Genomic DNA, 21,635 nt, shown 5'->3' on the forward strand with positions numbered 1-21,635 from the left:
TGTTTGTAACGACAGGACTTGCGACCTTAGTTGGCTAACAATGGTTTTGGGAAACGCACCCCAGGTAGGAAAAAGTAACACAAAAGTAAAGAAACGCATTGCATTACTAACCATAAAAAGTAACTAAGTAAAGCAACTAGTTACTTATTGGAGAGTAACTCGATATTGAAATGGATTATTTTCAGAAGTAACTATGCCCAAAGATCAGTGCTGTCAATCATGCAATGCTCAAATCTGATTAGCCGATAAGTGCTGTCAATCATGCAATGCTCAAATCTGATTAGCCGATAAGTGCTGTCAATCATGCAATGCTCAAATCTGATTAGCCGATAAGTGCTGTCAATCATGCAATGCTCAAATCTGATTAGCCAATCAGTGCTGTCAATCATGCAATGCTCAACTCTAATTGGCCGATCAGTACTGTCAATCACACACACACTCACCTTCGATTGGTTTCTGCATTCTCTTCAGCAGCCAGCTCTTCATCTCAGCTTCATTCGCACGTTTGCGCTTCTCAGCTTCAGAAAGTTCCGCGTTTGACCCTTTACTCTCCTCAACAATCGGTCTATTTGCGAACATTTGGCTCCTTCTTTTGGTCACTTCAACACTATCGTCGGTGGATCTGTTGTGAAGTCCTTCATCCTCGTCCTCGGGTGTTTTTGTGTGCTCCTGCAGCATCGCCCCCTGCAGACCGGAGCAGGAGGTGTTGGAGTCGCTCTGCAGCAGCTCCAGTTCGGTGAAACCCTCATCAGATGGAGATTTGTCAGCGATCTGGCTGTCTGAAGCGTCGACGACGGCCGTTTCGATGTCGTCCAGCACAATCGGAAGGCTGGACGAGCCCAGAGACTCATAGCGACTGAAAGGGTTGAGATCTTGCTCGGACGGAAGCTCCTCCCACTCGCCCGGCCTGTACAACGGACAGAGATCCTGAGGCTCATCACTGATGACATCATCACCGGTGACATCATCAGTGACACCATCAGCGAAATCCGCAACATCACCATCGGCAACGTCAGTGATGACATCATCATCAGCAACGGTGACATCACCATCAGCATCATCATCAGTGACGTCATCATCACCATAATCAGTGATGACATCATCATCGAAATCATCCATGACATCAGTGACGACATCATCATCGGTGACATCAGTGATGACATTATCAGTGACATTATCAGTGAAATCCGCATCATCATCAACAACGGTGACATCATCATCATCATCAGCATCATCGTGTGGGGGTGGAGATGGCGAAATTAAATAGAGGAAACAAAACAGAACAAAAAACACCCAAAATGAAGTGGATGAAATGAAGAAAGTGGTGCCGTCAAACTATTCATTATCATTACTTGCGTTCAAAATGTCATTTGTGTTTATGTAATGCATGCATGCACTGTGTTTATGTACTTTGTATATATAAATACAAATATAAACAAAATACTAAAATAAAATTATTTGCATGGATATTTATTTTTTTAGATACAATTTGTATTATAAAAATAGACTCAAATATGTGTGCTTATATATATGTATATGCATGTATATATGCATAGTATTTTTATTGCATATACAAACAAATCACGTGATTATTGAAATTAAATAATAGAAACTTTTATTCTGGATGCGCTTAACCATGAACAGTGTTTGACGGCACTAAACAAACACAAGACAACTGAACAAAACAGAACATGACCAACCATAAATGTGACCCAACGCAAGTACTAAAATGACAACAGACGTCAAAATAGAACTTAAATGTAAAACGAGTGAAAGAATGGAAAGAAGAATAGAGGAGTGTTTCATTAAATTCCTCCCTCTGTTTGCATGAGCTAGGAGGAAAATGACTTACAGTAATACAAAAATCAAAACAAAAAAAATAGAAAGAAGGAAAAAAAAAGAAGAAAAAGAGGAAAATGATAAAGAATAAAAAAGACAAAGAAAAAAAACATAAAAAAGGAGAGGAAAAAGAAGTAGGGATGCACCCATATGAATTTTTTTGGCCGATATCGAGAACTCTTCAGATTTGGAGGTTAATAGCCATTATATATAGGCCGATAATTAGGGTTTAACATTAACACCCGGCAACCTGCCAAATGCGGGTATATTTCAGCTTTGGCGGGTTAGTCAGCCGCTCCCACTAGCCACTTTGGCTTGTTGAAAATTATTTTTAAATTGTGGCTTTCTTAAAAGCAGGGTCTGACTACAAGGATGACCCAATATACTATTACAATAATACTATTACAACCTTGGTGTTTGTGTGTGTGTTTGTGTCTGTGATGCGTGTCTCTCACGAGGGCAGCGCGTCCTTGATCTTCATGCGGGACACGTCATCATACAGAGCGACGGACAGCACCTCCTGCATGGGGCAGATCAGCCCGTACTCCTCACAGCCGTTCTCGATCACCAGCGGGTCAGACTTGTGCGGGTCGAACATCACATTATTGGGTGTAATGATCATCACTCCACCCACAACACCCTGCAGACACACACACACACACCACTGAGTTCCACATTGCAAGACTGTAGTATAACTTAGTAGTGACTTATTCAACTGATAAACTGACATAACACTAAACACTTCATGCACTACTGAAACGGGAGGGGCTGGTGAGGAAGGGGAGGAGCTACTACTGAGGGGGCGGGGCTTATTATTAAAACAGGATCTCCTGTTAAAGGGAGGGGCTGGTGATGAAGGGGAGGAGCCACTACTGAGGGGGTGGAGATGATGATTAAAAGAGGATCTACTGTTAAAGGGAGGGGCTGGTGATGAAGGGGAGGAGCTACTACTGAGGGGGCGGGGCTGATGATTAAAAGAGGATCTCCTGTTAAAGGGAGGGGCTGGTGATGAAGGGGAGGAGCTACTACTGAGTGGGCGGGGTTGATGATTAAAAGATGATCTATTGTTAAAGGGAGGGGCTGGTGATGAAAGGGAGGAGCTACTACTGAGGGGGCGGAGCTGATGATTAAAAGGGTATCTATTGTTAAAGAGAGGGGCCGGTGATGAAAAGGGGGGAGCGACTACTGAGGGGGTGGATCTGATGATTAAAAGAGGAACTCCTGTTAAAGGGAGGGGCTGGTGATGAAGGGGGGGGAGCGACTACTGAGGGGGTGGAGGAGAAGATTAAAAGAGGATCTACTGTTAAAGGGAGGGGCTGGTGATGAAGGGGAGGAGCTACTACTGAGGGGGTGGAGCTAATGATTAAAAGAGGATCTGCTGTTAAAGGGGAGAGGCGGGTGATGAAGGGGAGGAGCAATTACTGGAGGACAGAGCTGATGATTGATAGGGGATCTACTGTTAAAGCGAGGGGCTGGTAATGAAGGGGAGGAGCTAGGAGCTACTACTGAGGGGGCGGAACTGATGATTAAAAGGGGATCTACTGATAAGGGGTGGAACTGGTGATAAAGGGGAGGAGCTACTATTAATAGGAAGGAGTTGGTAAAGAGGTGAACTAGTGATAAGGTGAGGGGCTGGTGATGAAGGGGAGGAGCTACTACTAATAGGGAGGAGTTGGTGAAAAGGAATCTACTGATAAGAGGAGGGGCTGGTGATGAATGTGAGGAGCTACTAACAAGGGGGAGGAGTTGACGAGAGGATCTACTGATTAGGGGAGTGGCTGATGATGAAGAGGTGGAGATACTACTGAGAGGAAGGAGTTGATTAAGAGGGGATCTACTAATAAGGGGAGTGGCTTAGGATAAAGGGAAGGGGCACGAGAGCAGCTGGTGATGAAGAGGAGCTACTAATAAAGGGGAGGGGCAGGTAATGCATGGAGAAGCTGCCTATAAAGGGGAGGGGCAACTGATAAGAGGAGGGGTGGGTGACAAAGAGGGGATCTACTGATAGAGGGTGACGGTTGGTGATGAAGGGGAGGGGCTACTACTAAGGGGGAGGATTAAATGATGAAGAGGGGATATACTGATAAGAGGAGGAGCTACTGATATGGGGAGGAGCTGGCAATGAAGAAAGAAGCACTTATAAAGGGGAGGGGCTACTGATAAGAAGAGGAGTTAAGATTGGAATCTACTGATAAGAGGAGGAGTCACTGATGATGAATGGGTGGGGCTACTACTAAGGGGGAGGAGTTGATGAAGATGGGATTTACTGATAAGAGGAGGGGTTGGTGAAGGGGAGGAGATACAGATAACGAGAGGGGCTGGTGATGAAGAGGAGCTACTAATAAAGGGGAGGGGCAGGCAACGCATGGAGAAGCTGCTTATAAAGGAGAGGGGCAACTGATAAGAGGAGGGGTGGGTGATAGAGGGTGACGGTTGGTGATGAAGGGGAGGAGTTTCTACTAAACAGAAGGAATAAATGTTGAAGGGGGGATATATAGATAAGGGGAGGAGCTACTGATATGGGGAGGAGGTGGCAATGAGGAAATGAGCACTTAAGAGGAGGGGCTACTGACAAGAGGAGGAGTCAATGATGAAGAGGGCATCTATTGATAAGGGGAGGGGCTACTGGGAGCTCAGGTTGGAGTATTTCTTTAATTTGGATTGTGCAAGCAAACTTTACTTAGACATGATTACTCCTCTCCATAGTGTAAATGCAGTAGTACTCACAACAGGTACTATTGGGCAGTTTTAGTAATTAACTTCAGCACTTTGGCAACTGTTCAGTGTCTTCTTGGAAATGGTTTTAATTTCTGTTTAGTAAGAAAACATTAGTGCTCCATTTAGGAGGACACTAAACTCTATGCTACAGGGTTAAGTGTATAAGTACATAAGTGCTTCTCAAAGAGATTCAAACCAGCCCCGTCTCCATTTCACATATATGATGTTTGCTGTAATCAGGCATCATCCCCACAGCGAGTGTCTGAATGGAGGACAACATCAGTTTCCAAAGAAAAAAGATAAGTTGACAAAGAAAACAGAACATGATTGGAAAGAGAGGTGTGTGTCCAAGGTGGAGTTCTGTTGAATACAAGTTCAACCCATATTTTGAAAAGCCGTAGACATGTGAGGAAAACGCTGGATAGCATCTGTATCCAAATACAAGACGTAAAGAACTCAGAGACTGCCATAAATACAGGCTGGTGTCAGTAAACTGCACTGACTGCTTTCACTGTCGACTGTACTCAAACACAAACACTAAACAGAAACTCGGCATGAATGAACAAAAACGCCATTTACAGAGAAACACTGGAGCCGTGTACCTAACCAGGGACTATATTTAGGTGCTGTGTAAGCTTGTCACAATAATCAATATATTGCCTTATCGTGCAATGCAGGGACACAACCTCATTCATTTCTGTAGATGCAATATGTATTATTTAAGAAAAGGAGAATTTTCAGCTTTTCTTAAAAGTTTCTGGTGGTTGAAAGGTATTAAATGAGCTCTGTTTCAAATATGTAAAGCACCAGTTAATTGATGAATGATGAATAATAAAGTTAAAAAAGAGGCGTTTAAACCCAGTTGTGTGTCAGGAGTCTATGAATATATCCAGCTTCTAATCATAAACATTAATTATTTAATTGTATATACTATAATCTGACTTGATGAAAACAGTTTGCAGAAGCACTTTAATGCTACGTACAAAGGGAGAATGTCAATCAGAGGGGGAAAGCCCCGCCCACTAGTGCCCATCTCTCCCTTATTAGCATAAACAGCAGCCCTGAGCGAGAAGCAGCCGTCTGCCCATTAGCCATTAGAGTGTTTGAGTATATAAATATTAAGTTAGAGCATAAATGAGTTGACTCCTCACAGATCTGAGTACTGTATATAAACTGAGTACTGTATATTAATTGATTGACTTTACAGAAATGTGATCAACAGTCTTATGCAAAAGTTTGGACACCCCTGATAAATTTCTGAATTGCAAGCCATAGCATGCTGGCCTTTCAAATCAGCAATTTCCTTTGGATATATTTCATACCCAAGGAAAAAAAAAAAAAAACATTTCAGTTCAGACAAAACATTTATTTAATCAGCAGATGCAGTGCAATTTAAGTCTGAACACAAACAGGCAGGTGCAAGAATGTGAGCGACCCAAAAGAATAATGGCATTAATCTGTAGAGCCACCTTTTGCTGCAACAACAGCCTGCAGACGCTTCTAATAGTCGAGGATAAGTCTTGCTGAAGGCATTTTGGCCGATTCTTCCTTGCAGAAGTTCTCCAGTTCAGTCAGGTTTGATGGGCGTCGAGCGTGAACGGCCCTTTTCAAATCAACCCATGGATTTTTAGGGCGCTTTCACACCTAGTCTAGTTTGCACAGTTAGCGTGGATCTTTTGGCAAATGTGAATCCACCAATCACTCTCAGATCCGGGTTAAAACAATTGCTCCGAGATCACCTGACTTGAGGTGGTCTCGGCTTGATTGAAATGAACTCTAGAGCGGATCGATTGTAGTGAGAAAGCGATACGATCCGAGCCCGGCTATATCACAGTGCTTTATGGATATAATGGGCATACATGAAGAGAGAATAATGAGTAGGGCGGGAGGTTATTCAACAGACATCCAGAGTCTGTCTCAAATGCACAGAGACTCCCCGATGCCCGCAAACGAGTGATAATCTCCCAGTAATTATGCGGCTTCCTCCCGGTCCTTAAATATGTCGCGCAGCCTTCTCACTGCATCCCTCCTCGCTCTTCAGACACATCGCGCACCTTATCAACACCACCAAACCATCACCCCCCTGACAGCTGAGCTGAACTCCGTGAAACTGACCAATGTGAGGAGAGTTTACTCACACGTGACTGGTTTTAGCTCTTTTGGTCTGTTTAGAAACTCTGCAGTGTGAAAGCGAACCGCACCAAGAACAAAGAGCAACAATGTAACAATTTTAATATCAGTTTCAGAACTACTGAATCGTCTGGAACTGTGCTTTGGGTCATTGTCCTGCTGAAACATCCAACCCTGCCGTAACTTCAACCTCTTGACCGACTCCTGAACATTGTCCTTCAGAATCTGCTGATGCTGGGTGGAATCCATACAACCTTCAACTCTGACAAGGTTCCCAGTACCTGCGCTGGCCACAAATCTGCACAGCATGATGGACCCTTCACCATACCTTACAGTAGGGAGCAGGTTCTTCTCCTGGAACTAGGGGGTGTCGGAATTAATTGTTTCTTTAGTGCACCACGATGCAAATAAAGGGACAATTCGATATCGGTTCAGTAATAGATAATAACCTGTTATTATTAGGCCCACACGGAATCTGCGCGCGCAGAATTCCGCAGATTTTCCACAGAATTCCGCAGATTTCTAGCTCATTATTAATTCTGTTTATTTACTTGAGTAAATGGCTGCGTCCGAAACCGCCTACTACTCAGTAGATACTTACTTAATTAGTAGAATTTAAACGTACTACTCTGCCGTTAGAAAAGTACGCTCTATACAGTATGAATGTGAAAAGTATGAATGGAATTCGGACGTACTACATCCGCCATTTTTCATGGTCACGTGACCTACCTGCGTCAGTTGCGTCGCCTCACTTCCATTCATGAATTCTCTCAAGGGGCATTATGGGATAGAGCAGCGTGCATGGGATGCGCACTTTAGAATCTCGCCGGAAGTAGGAAGCCATCTGCGTACTTCTCGCATACTGATTTTCGAATTCTATGAATTCGGACATACTACTCGGCTCGCTTACTGATTTTAGCGTACTATATAGTATGAAAGTATGCGGTTTCGGACGCAGCCAATGTGTAAATCTGAATTTATTTAGTTTTTATTCAGTAATTTATTACTTTTTATTTAATAATTAAGGTTTTAGTTATGATACTCCGCTGGATACTCCCAAAATAATTCCAGAAATTCGCAGATTTTTACCAAAATTCTCCACAGAAATAGCAAAAAACGCCTGCAGATTCCGTCTGGCCCTGGTTATTATGTACCGTGTCATTTATCTACTCTGCGCGATGTCACAGGCCAGGGCGAGTAAATAAAACGCTCCCACTACTGCGTGTTTTCTTTACAGCGTCTATTATGGATTACCTGTGATCCATAAAAGCTAATTATGAATGGAAAGCATTGTCAATGCACTGAGATATCGCATTGAACCAAATCGATGGCATGATAATCGTAACCGAACCAAACCAAACCAAACCGTGAGACGAGTGTAGTTTCACACCCCTGCCTGGAACACTGTTTTTTTTTTTTTCTTTTCAAGCTGACAGGTAAAAAGACGAGGCCACTCGCTACAGTGAAACTGCTGTCATGGAAAATTAAATGGATGTTCTTGATTGGTAGAAGATGAACAAACAATCCAACCCAAAACTTGCAAAATCAGCCGGATCACAACTCTACATCTCGGTCTGTAGCCGCAGGAAAGGGTGTTCAGTTCTGCTGGACGCACCATGAGTGAGAGACTGCGCTAAAGGCAGTGGATTTAATAATTTTCCTCCACAGAAACACGTAGCCTAATCTTGGTGAGTAAAGGGTTTTTAAATTATAAATAAATGTTAATTAAACCATATAATCATAATGTAGACAGAGTATACAGGCTAATGGTGGCATTATTCTTTTAATATTCAGCTTCACCGCCGCCTTAATGCCAGATTGTGAAGAGAAGTGGAGAAACAAATCCAGCAGAGCCTTTATCTTAATTTCGTTATTGCCAAAATACCCGTCATCATTTAGAGTTTATTTTAATTTGATTTGTTAAGCAAGATTTTTTTTCATTGGTGTGTTGGCCAATTTAAAGGCTAAGTGTGTGTACCTAGACCTATAGAGTGCTGAGATGTTACGATGTTACAGAGGACTTTTTATTTCTTTGTTCCAACTTAAAGTGGCCTATAGTCTACGTTTGTTACAAATAAATGATGTTAAAACATATAAATGACTCATTATTGAAAAATGCATTAGAGCTGTGCATGAGCACATTTGTCGGGCTGTAAACGGGTTCGGGCTTTATAAAGCTGTCAATCAAAACGTACCTGTCGTACTCGGGACCTATCGGGTATAATTTTTATGGCCCGAATATACGGTGTGGGAGTAAATTTCATTAGTAAATTTCATTAGCATGCGCACTGAGTTGTTCATGATTAACCTGGATGCACGAGCGCAGCAGCTGTGTTCACGTAAAGACCCCCCCCCCCCAAGATCCGTTGTAAAATTGACAACCGTTGACCGGTCCGCGGTGATAAAAAGGTTGGGGACCACTGTTGTAACCAATCAGCATTAAGTGACTACATATTTTTGCACAAATTTTTGCATTGGGTGCCCAAATTTTTGCACAGCCTATTTTCCAATTTTACTTAAATTTCACACATCTCAGTACTGCTGCACTACGAATTTCTGTCTGAAAAACATGACATTATCTAGCTTTCTCTAGAAACTGGATGGCATTTCACTGTGATTTTCTCTTATAAAGAAAGGTTGCATAATTATGCAGCCACAGCGGTGCCCAAACTTTTGCATAAGTCTGTATATCGTTAACAGGATATGAGATGACATATATTGAGATATTTATCATATCGCTCTGCCCTACTGTTCCTTTAGTAATAACATCAAGTCTGATTGGCCCCATTATAAACGCACATTTATTTTAGATTACCTGAGACCTGAGGCAATTCATACCAAAGCCGACCCGTATCCGAGGCACAATTCGAAGCTTTGGCCTTGAACCGGCTCGGATCTTGGGTCGGCCCATGGGTTTTGGGATCCATGAGGACCTGTGATGGCGTCTAGTTCTCACCATGCCGTCAGTGAAGTATTTGCAGCTCATCTTGATGAATTTGACGGTGGCCGGACTCTCGTCTTCAGACAGCGGTGACGTCTCTCTGCACACAGGACGTCCCGGCCGGCTGCTGTACTCACCATCCTGACAGAAGAGTAAACGTGTGACCACAATAGATATGAATGGCAAAATTATTCACTCTCCTGTTTATTTTCTTTTTCAATATTTCCCAAATGATGTCGAACAGATTCAGGAGTTTTTCACAGTATTTCCTATAATATTTTTTCTTCTGGAGAACGTCTTGTTTGTTTTATTTCGGCTAGAATTAAAGCAGTTTTTAATAGTTTTAAACCCATTTTAAGGTCAATATTATTAGCCCCCTTCAGCAATATTAGTTTTGGATTGTCTCCAGAACAAACCACTGTTATACAATGACTTGCCTAATTACCCTAACTTTACCCTAATTAAACTAGCTATTAATAATAATAATAATAATCATATTTCTGACTTTATATGTATCATTGTTATATTTACATTTTGCAAGTTATTTGAAATACTAAAGCATCCGTTTCACCTGCATTTAATATTGCTTTTGTGTCAATAAAATCCCTTTAATGTGATGAGGATGCATCCGACTTTGACCCAAATTGCTCATAATAAAGAGTTTGAGGAAAGTTTTAGATGTATTATCATGGCAGGTTTAATTGGGTCACGCGTCATGAGATTTATGCGTCATGAGCTTGACTTATAAAAGGCCCATAAAGTGTTGAAGCACACAATCAGTGTGTTCGCTTATTCTTATGAATTTATGATACTTCTTTGCTTAAAATCATTTCCTTAATAACATATTATAACATGCAAAAACATATTACAACACATATCATTCTCAGTGGAGTGTTAAAGATGATTGACACTTTAAAAAACATACAGCTGAAGGCAAAATTATCAGCCCTCTTTGGATATTTGTATTATTTATTTCTTTATATACTGTGTGTGTGTGTGTGTGTGTGTGTGTGTGTGTGTGTGTGTATATACACACACACACACACACACACATGCATACATACATATATACACACACACACATATATACAGTCACCGGCCACTTTATTAGGTACACCTGTCCAACTGCTTGGTAACACAAATTTGTAATCAACATGGCAGCAGCTCAATGCATTTAGACATGTAGACATGGTCAAGACGATCTGCTGCAGTTCAAACAGAGCATCAGAATCGTTGGTGCCAGACGGGCTGGTCAGAGTATTTCAGAAACTGCTGATCTACTGCCATTTTCATGCACAATCATCTCTAGGGATTGGCAAAACATTGCCTTGTCTGAAGAATGCTCAATTTCTACTGCCACATTCGTATGGTAAGATCAGAATTTGGCATTAACAACATGAAAGCATGGATCCATCCTGCCTTGTATCAGCGGTTCAGGCTGGTGGTGGTGGTGTAATGGTGTGGGGGAGATTTTCTTTGCACACTTTGGGCACATTAGTACCAAATGAGCATTGTGTCAACGCCATGGGTACATACGTACCTATCTTCTGATGGCTACTACTAGCAGGATAACACTCCATGTCATAAAGCTCAATCATCTCAGACTGGTTTCTTGAACATGACGATGAGTTCACTGTACTCAAATGGCCTCCACAGTCACCAGAGCTCAATCCAATAGAGCAGCTTTGGGATGTGGTGGAACGGGAGATTGGCATCATGGATGTGCAAATCTGCAGCAACTGTGTGATGCTATCATGTCAATATGGAGCAAAATCTCTAAGGAATATTTCCAGTAGCTTGCAGAATCTCTGCCATGAAGGATTAAAGCAGTTCTGAAGGCAAAAGGGGGTCCAACACGGTACTAATAAGGTGTACCTAATAAATGGCCAGTGAGTGTGTGTGTGCGTGTTTTTATATATAAATATATAAATAAATGAAACATAAAAATAAATCTTATTATAAAATAACATAAAAGTTATATATGTGTTCCCTATTATTATTTTATTCCAGCCAGGCTAAAAGAAATAAGACGGAATAAATATTTGAAGAAGAATTCACACTTCACAGGCCGACTAATAAATGTCTTTGACTGTGAAGGCAACCCAAATTGGTCACACTTTACAATAAGGTTCATTAGTTAATGTTAATTAATGCATTTACTAACATGAACAAACAATGAACAATACATTTACTACTGTATTTATTCATGTTAGTTAATGTTAGTTAATGAAAATACAGTAGTTCATTGTTAGTTCATGTTAACTCATGGTGCATTAACTAATGTTAACAAGCATTTGGATGTTAATAATGCTTTAGTAAATGTTCAATTATGATTAATAAATGCTGTACATGTGTTGTTCATGATTAGTTAATGTTACTAAATGCATTAACTAATGAACCTGTTTGTAAAGTGTTACCAACAAATTTAATAAGCGAGGCTCTTGACATCTCATTGCATCTTAATAAAGAAAAACGATTAGTTTGTGCAAGAGACTCTGACCTTTTTGAATGATTTTGGTCATTTTTAGCCATTATGTTGGCTAATATGAATCACCAAAAAAATCTAAATCAACAATATTTCATGAAATTTCAAGTTTTATACAATATTTTCAAAGTAAATAATAAGAAAGAAACACTCTTACCTTGATTTCTGTGGACTCTGACGCTGCGAGGTGTTTAGAGCAATCACTGACCTGAGAAACACATTTGGCTTCGTCCTCGTCAGGAACAAACAGTTTCTGTCAGAGATGAAGAAAAAAAAAACTGAGTTTTGAGATTTCAGTCCATGAGAGATGGTCAGGACATTAAAGCAAAAAACAAAACGAACTATGAGATATGGGTAAAGAGAACACATTATTGTGTTTAAAACACTGAAACATTAATTTCAAAGGCATTAAAATGCATTACAAAGGGTCTGGTGTAAAGGTCTTTGTGCACTGAAGTGCGAAGGTACACAAATGTGCACACTGAGACCGATGCGTATGAATAAATCATTTAGAAAAAACGTAAAAAGAATTTTAAAATGAAGTATAATATCTTGCTTGATTTTTTGTTCAGAAAGGTAAATAAATTAGAGTAATCACTTACTCTGAAACTAATTGCACCCAACACTGACTGTAATGCTGTATTCACACCAGACGCGGAACGCACGGATAAATCGCGCTATTCGCACATAAATAGCTGCGTAAACATTTGAGTTCACTCTATTCATTCGCGCATCAAATTCACTTCAGAACAGACGCGGACTCGCGTGATGGGCAGGGCTTCAGTCTCCCCGGTGACTCTAGCTTCATAGCTAAATTTCTAACATGGATTTTATTGAGAAAATAACAGTGTTTATGTGTTTTATGAAGACTTAAAAACAGTGTCGATACGTTTAGGGCCGTGTCTGAGTCCACTAGATTCTTTCAGAGGTGCAGCAGCTCTGTGAGCTCATAAACTCCTCCAGAAACTGAACCTGGATGACGGAGGGTTTCAGCAGTGCTTCTGACTGAGCCGAGCCCAGTTTGATGAACTTCTTGTCTGTGTCAGCTTGAGGATTTCCCCCGGGACCCCAACAACAGGCGATACGTCACAATCACGCCCCCACAAGAGCAAGCTCCTGATTGGTTAACGCGGCTTGAATGTCCGCTGAAGTTCAGACTTTTGAACAAGCAATTTGCGCAAAACGCACAAAACACTCAATTCGCGCCACCCAATTCGTGCGTATCGCGCCGCAGGATGTCTATTCGCGCGTTTGCATTGACTTAACATGTAAATCACTCACGCTTGACGCGCGTTCCGCGTCTGGTCTAAACGCAGCATAAAAGAGTGGATAAGCTCCGCCTCCACAGAAAACCAACACCCACTTTTACTTCACTGTCTGTTTAGCCTTTAAATATGCAAAACTGTCAGTCAATCTAAGAAGTGGGCGTTTACTTTGAGTCTGCTCTTGGCCACGCCCACTGAAACCTAGCATTCGGATGTGGCTCCAAAACAGCACAGAAAATTCTAAATTCTGATTATTTTTACATAAAACTCAGTTTATACCTCATATTATAATATTATTTTATATTAATAATATTTATTAATATTTATTCCATTATTATTAAATAAACATGAAAAGAAATCCATTACTTGACTTTATTTCAGCAGAAACTTAATTTATTTACAGTAATTAGTTTCTTCAAAATGAATTACACCCAACACTGAACGACACAGTGGATAAGCTCCGCCTCCACAAAAAACCAACATCCACTTTTACTTCACTGCCTGTTTTGCATTTTTAATATGCAAAACTGCCAGCCAATCCAAGTAGTGGGCGTTTACTTCTGAGTCTGCAGTTGGCCATGCCTACTTGAACAGAGCATTCAGATGAGGCTCAAACACAGCACAGAAAACAGTCGATTATTTCTAAATTCTAAATTTTTTTTTTACATAAACCTAAACATAAAAAATTGATACCCTTAAACATGTAATCATACGGATAAATGTAACCTTCTATACTTAAAGGGCCAAGACACCCTCCAGTTTCGATTCAGGTCTACCTCAGAATTTTTTCAAAAACTGCATCATAATGGGCTCAACACACACAAATCTGTTAACATCTCAAAAAAAGTACTCGAGGGTTTCTTGAACCTTTAAATAAAATGTATATAGAAGTATATATGTATACCAAAAAACATAATTAACCTGCTTCTCTGTGTTGATTTATACACAACGGTGGAATTTATGCACAGAATGTATTTGCCTTAAATACGAAGTAACTAAATAAATTATCAAAAAAATAATCCCTTACTTTTTTCAGCAGAAAAGTCATTTAATCAGAGTAATTAGTTACTCTGAAACTAATTACACCAACACTGGCTGTAAAAGAATAAATAAGCTCCGCCTCCACAGAAAACTGACACCCACTTGTACTACACTGTCCGTTTTCTCATTTTAATATGCAAACCTGCCAGCCAATCAAATAAGTAGGCATTTACTTTATAGTCCACATTGGCCACGCCCACTCAAACAGCATTCAGATGAGGCTCAAATACAGCACAGAAAATAGTTGATTACTCCTAAATTCATATTTATTTATTTTTTTAAGTAAAACTCTAAACGTATACCTTATATTTTAATCAACTAATCGCTCTCAATTGATTTTTTTCTGAAACATGTAATCATATGGATAAATCTAACCTTCTGCACTTAAGTAAAATATAATAGAAATATATGTATAACAAAGAACACAATTAATCTGCTTCTCTGAATTGATTTACACACAACTGTTGAATTTATGCACAGTATTTAAGAGTAAATTAAATGTAAATCAAAGGCGGCAACACCAAGGCTCAAAAAATACAAATTTATTAAATTAAAAAGGCTGACACAGAGCGTGTAATGTTTCGAGCCGCCGGCTCTTCATCAGACAATGTTCATCACAATCAGGTGCTTCTGTTTATACACTTCCGGATCACATGATCTCCTCTCGCATATATGCCAACATATACATACATGCATATGTATACATACACAATCGTTCATATATACATATACATGCACATGAATATGTATACACATTCACATATAGTCAATAGCTTTGATATTATAAATCAAATTACAAAAAATATATATAATAAACTATAATAATAAACTATAATATTTAATCACAAATTATAATAAAGAAAAATAAATAAGGAAAAAAATAAATTATATATATATATATATATATATATATATATATATATATATATATATATATATATATATATATATATATATATATATATATATATATATATATATATATACCATGATACACCAGACTTTACAACAAAATATAGCCAAAAAACCTTTAAACCAAACCCCTACTTAAACCTTCATTCATTCATTCATCATTCATTGTCTTTTCGGCTTAATCTCTTTATTAATTTAATAAATTTGTATTTTTGGAGCCTTGGTGTTGCCGCCTTTGATTTACATTTAATTTGCACTTTTTGCGGTTTTGGCTGAGCACCCAATTAATAGAGATGTGCGTGCTTTTGTACAGTATTTAAGAGTACCTAAGTAAATTAAATAAAAAGTAATCCATTTGTTGACTTTATTTCTGCAGAAATGTAATTTAATTACAGTAATGAGTTAATCTGAAATTAATTTCTCCCAACACTGAATGTAACAGTTGATAAGCTCCGCCTCCACAGAAAACTGACAGCCACATTTACCTCAGTGCCTGTTAAGCATTTTAATATGCAAAACTGCCAGCCAATCAAAGTGGGCGTTTACTTCTTAGTCTACAGTTGGCCACGCCCACTCAAACAGCATTCAGATGAGGCTCAAAAGCAGCACAGAAAACAGTTGATTACTTCCAAATTATGATGTTATTTTGACTCTTGATTAGATCTTAAGTGTAGCTCTGGTAATCTCACCTGTCCAGGTACGACGCTGTGAGAGTAAAGGCGGTTCAGATGCACCAGTTTATTTGGGGTGATGTTGAAATGCAGGGCAATGCTGTTCAGTGTGTCTTTCGGTTCAACCTGAACACACACACACACACTCGGTAAACACACAGAAACACACTAAAAAGAGTTCAGACACACATTTAAAGGAAACTCACCATGTATTCAACTGTTCCTGGAGGCCGGGTTTTCTCCTTCTTGGTCTGCGTGCCAGATTTACTGCTGTTGTCTGAAAGAAAAAGGTTCAAAGCACTTACTGAACGAACGAACGAACGCGCACACACACACACTTTTAAGAAAAATAAACACTTTCAGATTAAGTTCATATATTATAGATTCAGTCCTGCTGGATTCACTTCAGTTTAAAACCCCTCCAAAAATTATTATTATTTATTTCAATTGATTAATCTATTTTTTTATTAAATTTATTTAATTTAAAAAGAAGCTACACAAATTTAATTAATTAATAAAATAAATAATTAATAAAACAATTATTAATAGACAAATTATTATTAAACGGCAAAAACCATAAAATTAAAATGAGAAAACATGAAAGTTTTTATTTATATATACACACACTATAATTAATAATTAAGAAGCATTGATATGCAAGGTTATTTTATTATGCTACTAAGTGTACATTAAAATAAATTGATGATAATCGCCCAAGCAGGCAACTTTTTAAAAGTTTATTCTGATGTCATTAATTTAAAAATAATAATAATAATAATAATAATAATAATAATATTAAATAAGAAATAATAATAATAATAATTTTTAAAAATGAACAAAAAAAACACAGAACTTTTTTAAACAGAAATTTAAAACACACAACAAAAATAAATAAAAAGGCAAAAAATAAAACAAAAACTACAAAATAATAGTCTAATACCAAATATTAATAAATGGCATATTAAAAGCACAAAAATACAAAGTTTCATATAAACGATGGCTATATATACATATACATATATACATATATATATATATATATATATATATATAAAATGTAAATAAAAAACTGAAAACAAAACAAAAATAAAACAGAAGCTAAAAATCAAAGATTAATAAATGTATTAAAAGCACTAAAATCTAAAGTTTAATATTATTGTCCAGCAAATAATAAATTAATGAAAAAATAAAATAATTAAAATTAAATAACCTAATAAAATGACCTAATATTACTCCTTTGTTTCTGATAGAGTATTTTTGTTTTAATTCTAAGACAAAATAATAAATGGTATATTAACATCACTAAAAATAAGCTTCCCAATAGTCACTGTTAAAAAAAAAATTACACACACACACACACACACACACACACACACACACACACACACACACACACACACACACACACACACACACACACACACACACACACACACACACACACACACACACACACACACACACACACACACACACACACACACCTAATAAAATGAACTAAAATTAAAACAAAAAATTTTAATCAGAAACAAAAAACATGAATAATCATTTATAAACAGTTTAACATCACTAAAATTGTTTCCCGTTAACATCCAACTAATAATAACCCAACAAATTATTCAACAAATAAAAACTAATAAAATGACTTAAAATAAAATTAAATTGAAAACAGAAACAAGTATTATTAATTAATAGTATGTTAAAAGCACTCAGAACTACTTTAATAGTAATATCCAGCTAAAAATGAATATACCCAATATAAAATGACTTAAAATTAAAATGAAAAAAAAACAATATTAAGAAATACTAATAAACAGTTTATTAACATCACAAAAAAATAAGTTTAATGTGAATGTTGTGTGTAAATAAAATAAATAAACCTAGTAAAATGAGCTACAATTAAAACTAAAACTTTCAAACGGGAACTAAATATTAACAAATACTAATAAAAGGTTTTGCCTTTAACATGCAGCTAAAAAAGGAAACAGCACAGACAGCAAGAGCGTGTGTGTGTAAGTGTAATGAGCCTCTGTTGACTGAACCTGAACAGAAAACACAGAGAACAAAACCAGAGTATTGAGAAGAAACATTGACAAGATCAACAGCGGACGAACACAAACGCAGATCCTTCATAAACACAGCCAGAACACCCAGAACTTATCGCCTGTTTATTAGCGGCTTCTGTGCATGGGACTTTCCTATAGTGCAGGAGAAATCAGCTCTTGCTTATGGAAGTTTCTTCACAAACAGAGCGAGACGTTCGAGCGGCTGAGTGTACATGCGAGCACTTACAGCTGAAGTCAGAATTTTTCGCCCTCCTGTGATTCAGTCAAATATTTCCCAAATGATGTAGAACAGATTCAGGAATTGTTCACAGTATTTCCAATAATATTTTTTCTTCTAAAGAAAGTCTTGTTTGTTTTATTTCGGCTAGAATAAAAGCAGTTATTTTTTTAAAGCCATTTTAAGGTCAATATTATGGCTCGTTTCCACTGACTGGTACAGTACGGTTCGGGTCGGTACGGGTCACCTTTATCAGGCTTGCGTTTCCACTACCAAGGGTCCCCTTTTGGTGAGCGTGGTGTATGACAAAGTTTCAGTCGACGTCATTTTCACTCGAGAAAATGTCTACAATAAAGCTGCACAGGTCGTTCACATATCATATGAAAAGCACTTCTCACAAAACAGATGCTTTACACACATAAATAGTTGTGTATAAATGTTTATTACTAACTTTTATAAAAACAGGAGTTGATTATAACTGCAGATCAATGACAGTGCAAAATAGCCGACTGTAACGTCCATAATTATATTAAATAAATAAATAAATGAACATATATGAACACATACAGACCCTTACAGTCTCCGATATGTTACCAACTACAGAAGAACTACTCAAAGCAGACATTTCATCGTTAATTAGGTTCAAAACAACACAAAGTATAGCCTACAGTCAGTGCAAACCTCTCATCTGTAGCCCCTTTCACACAGTGATACCGGTAAATATCGGGAAAATTTCCAGAACGACTTTACCAGTATATTGAAAAAAGCGCTGTTCACACAGGCGAGGACGTTACGGAAATTTTCCGGAAAAGAGCATTCACACATCCACTCCAAAATACCGGTAAATTCTGACATCATTCACCACAAATGAGCTTTAAACGGCTGCGCTTGTATTTGTAAACATTTGACTAAATTACAGACTCTGTGGATGATCAATATTGTGAACAACTTTCGCATGTGGAGATGTTCATAATATGTGCGTGTGCAGGCGCTCATAGGCGCACGCAAAGCTTGAAGGTAAACAAACAACGGCTTATCATAAGCATCTCATCGATGATTATTTACACAGTTGGCATTAAGAAGAACATATAAACGTGATCTGACTAACTTCTAGCAGCTAAATGTGTCTGGAAAAATATTCAAAGGCTTTTATCCTCACAAACCGCGCGGACGTAAATGCGTCTGACTGTTGTGATTGGCTAAAGCAGACGTCTCCCGTCAGCACGTTCTAGACGTGCACGCGCTTATTACGGGAATCTTCCTTCTGCATTCACACAGCGCAGCATTCCGGCAAATTACCGGTAATGTTACAACTTCTCTTTCCGGAAAATAGCCAGAACGAATTTACCGGTATTTTCAAAAAGGACCTGTTCACACATACAAGCTTTCCGGAAAATTGCCGGCAATTTTCCGGAAAGGTCTGTATGTGTGAAAGGGGCTTGTGTCTGTAATCTTCAGCAGCACATGAAGCCTCTGTTAGAGAGTCACTCCATCATTCCCAGTTCATGTTAGTCCAAAAGGTGATAATAAAGATTAAAACAAGGCAGTTTGTTCACGTTTGCTGAAGAAATAACCTGCTCCTTGGCTTCGCCTTTTTTCCCGTGCCCCACTCTCGCGTTTGTCCTTTTCTTTCTGAATGTGTCACTCTCGCGTTTGTCAGCTTCTCACAGGATCGGGTTTCCAAAGCTTGTCAATAATCGAGTGCATGTTATTATTATCAGATCAAGAAGTTTGTTATTTCAGATAGAGATGCGCGGCGAGTGCAAGAAAGAAAGCGAAACCAATCGGGCTTCAGACTGGCTCGTTAAAAACTACGCGGCACAGGGTGAATCTGCTCTTCTCCATGGCTTTGTGGCTGCTTATCATGACGACGGCAGGGTTTGTTTGCAGGATCGACCATGGCTGCACATGTATTTAGAATTCCGCTGTAATCTCTCGCTGTGTATTTCAAACATGGCGGGTCCTTTGTTTACATTCTGGCTTGTTGCGTCTACGAATGACGTATCTCTGTAAACCAATAGCGTTCAGCTGCGCGTGTGGCTCCACCTTTTGGGACCCTTTCTGCAGTTTGGGACCCTTTCGAAAGGGTCCCGAAAAAGTGGTACTGTACGGTTTGGTTCGGTACACCTTTTGACAGTGGAAACGGCCATAAAAGCGTACCAAACCTATAGGGTACGGGTAAAGAGAACACATTATTGTGTTAAAAACACTTAAACATTCATTTCAAAGGCATTAAAATGCATTACAAAGAGTCTGGTGTAAAGGTCTTTGCGCACTGAACACACAACTGTACACACAAATGTGCACACTGAGACGGATGCGCATTAATAAATAATTTAGAAAAAAATGAAATATAATATCTTGCTTGATTTTTTGTTCAGAAATGTAAATAGAGTAAATCACTTACTCTGAAACTAATTCACCCAACACTGACTGTAATGCTGCGTTCACACCAGACGCGGAACAAGTGGATAAATCACGCTATTCGCGCGTAAATAGCCGCGTGAACATTTGAGTTCACTCTATTCATTCGCGCGTCAAACTCCGCTTTATTCGCGGGTCAAATCCGCGTCATTCGCGCATCAAATTTACTTCGGACTCGCGTGATGGTCAGAGCTTCAGTCTGGCCGGTGACTCTAGCTTCATAACTATATTTCTAACATGGATTTTATTGAGAAAATAACAGTGTTTATGTGTTTTATGAAGACTGAAAACCGTACCGTACTGTACCACTCAGTGGAAACGGGCTATTACTAGCCCCCTTAAGCAATATTTGTTTTGGATCGTCTAGACTCTATATCAGTGGTCCCTGACCTTTTTATCACCGCGGACCAGTCAAGACAAAACATTGCTGCAGCTCTGACACGAGTATCATTTATGGAGAATATGAAAAAGCCCTGCAGTTTTTCTCAGTGTTTGTCTGAGTAAGCAAGCCTTACTGTACCGTACTGTACCACTCAGTGGGAACGGGCCATGAGGGAAAACAAAATACAAAACTACTTAGCCCTGTGTGAAAAAGTGTTTACCCACCTGTTAACCAGTTAAACTCTGCTGCTATTTTGGGATTTTCACCTGGATTTTGCCTACCCAAATTTAAAAGCTTCCCAAATCTACATGCAGAGGTGTAAATGCAATAATTTGGTATCATTTTAAAGAAAACCCTTTGAGTTTTCATAAAACACCATTGAAAGTGTTTAAAATGTCTGTATATGTCGTCTGTGTTATAATAAACACCTATAAAGAGGCGCTTTTTGTATTTTTTTTATAAACTCAAATTTGAAAGTGTTTCTTTTAGGTTGTGTGTGGTCTAGCGTGCTGTAATTAATGTTGGTGGTTCCTGCACATGTCTG

The 21,635-nt window shown here is 38.7% G+C and overlaps 1 protein-coding gene across 10 annotated transcripts in view; it reads right to left on the bottom strand.

Annotated features, from left to right (window-relative positions):
• Nucleotides 1-21,635, bottom strand: part of ncoa7b (nuclear receptor coactivator 7b) — a 53,161-nt gene that overhangs the window by 21,496 nt on the left and 10,030 nt on the right. For 5 of the 10 annotated variants that reach the window (XR_012396159.1, XR_012396158.1, XR_012396157.1 and 2 more), the window contains exons 4-9: nucleotides 16,209-16,279; nucleotides 16,021-16,128; nucleotides 12,271-12,366; nucleotides 9,644-9,769; nucleotides 2,295-2,479; nucleotides 444-907 (exon numbers count right to left, since the gene is read on the bottom strand). Coding sequence is in view for 4 of the 10 variants with exons in the window: in XM_073933781.1 (XP_073789882.1) it covers nucleotides 444-907; nucleotides 2,295-2,479; nucleotides 9,644-9,769; nucleotides 12,271-12,366; nucleotides 16,021-16,128; nucleotides 16,209-16,279 (1,050 nt within the window). In the remaining 6 variants the exon portion in view is untranslated. Of the gene's footprint in view, nucleotides 1-443; nucleotides 941-2,294; nucleotides 2,480-9,643; nucleotides 9,770-12,270; nucleotides 12,367-16,020; nucleotides 16,129-16,208; nucleotides 16,280-21,635 lie in introns of all 10 variants that reach the window. The other 5 variants (XR_012396156.1, XR_012396155.1, XR_012396154.1 and 2 more) reach the window with 1 other exon arrangement.

This window comes from Danio rerio, chromosome 20, assembly GCF_049306965.1.
Source record: "Danio rerio strain Tuebingen ecotype United States chromosome 20, GRCz12tu, whole genome shotgun sequence".
Classification (NCBI taxonomy): Eukaryota; Metazoa; Chordata; class Actinopteri; order Cypriniformes; family Danionidae; genus Danio; species Danio rerio.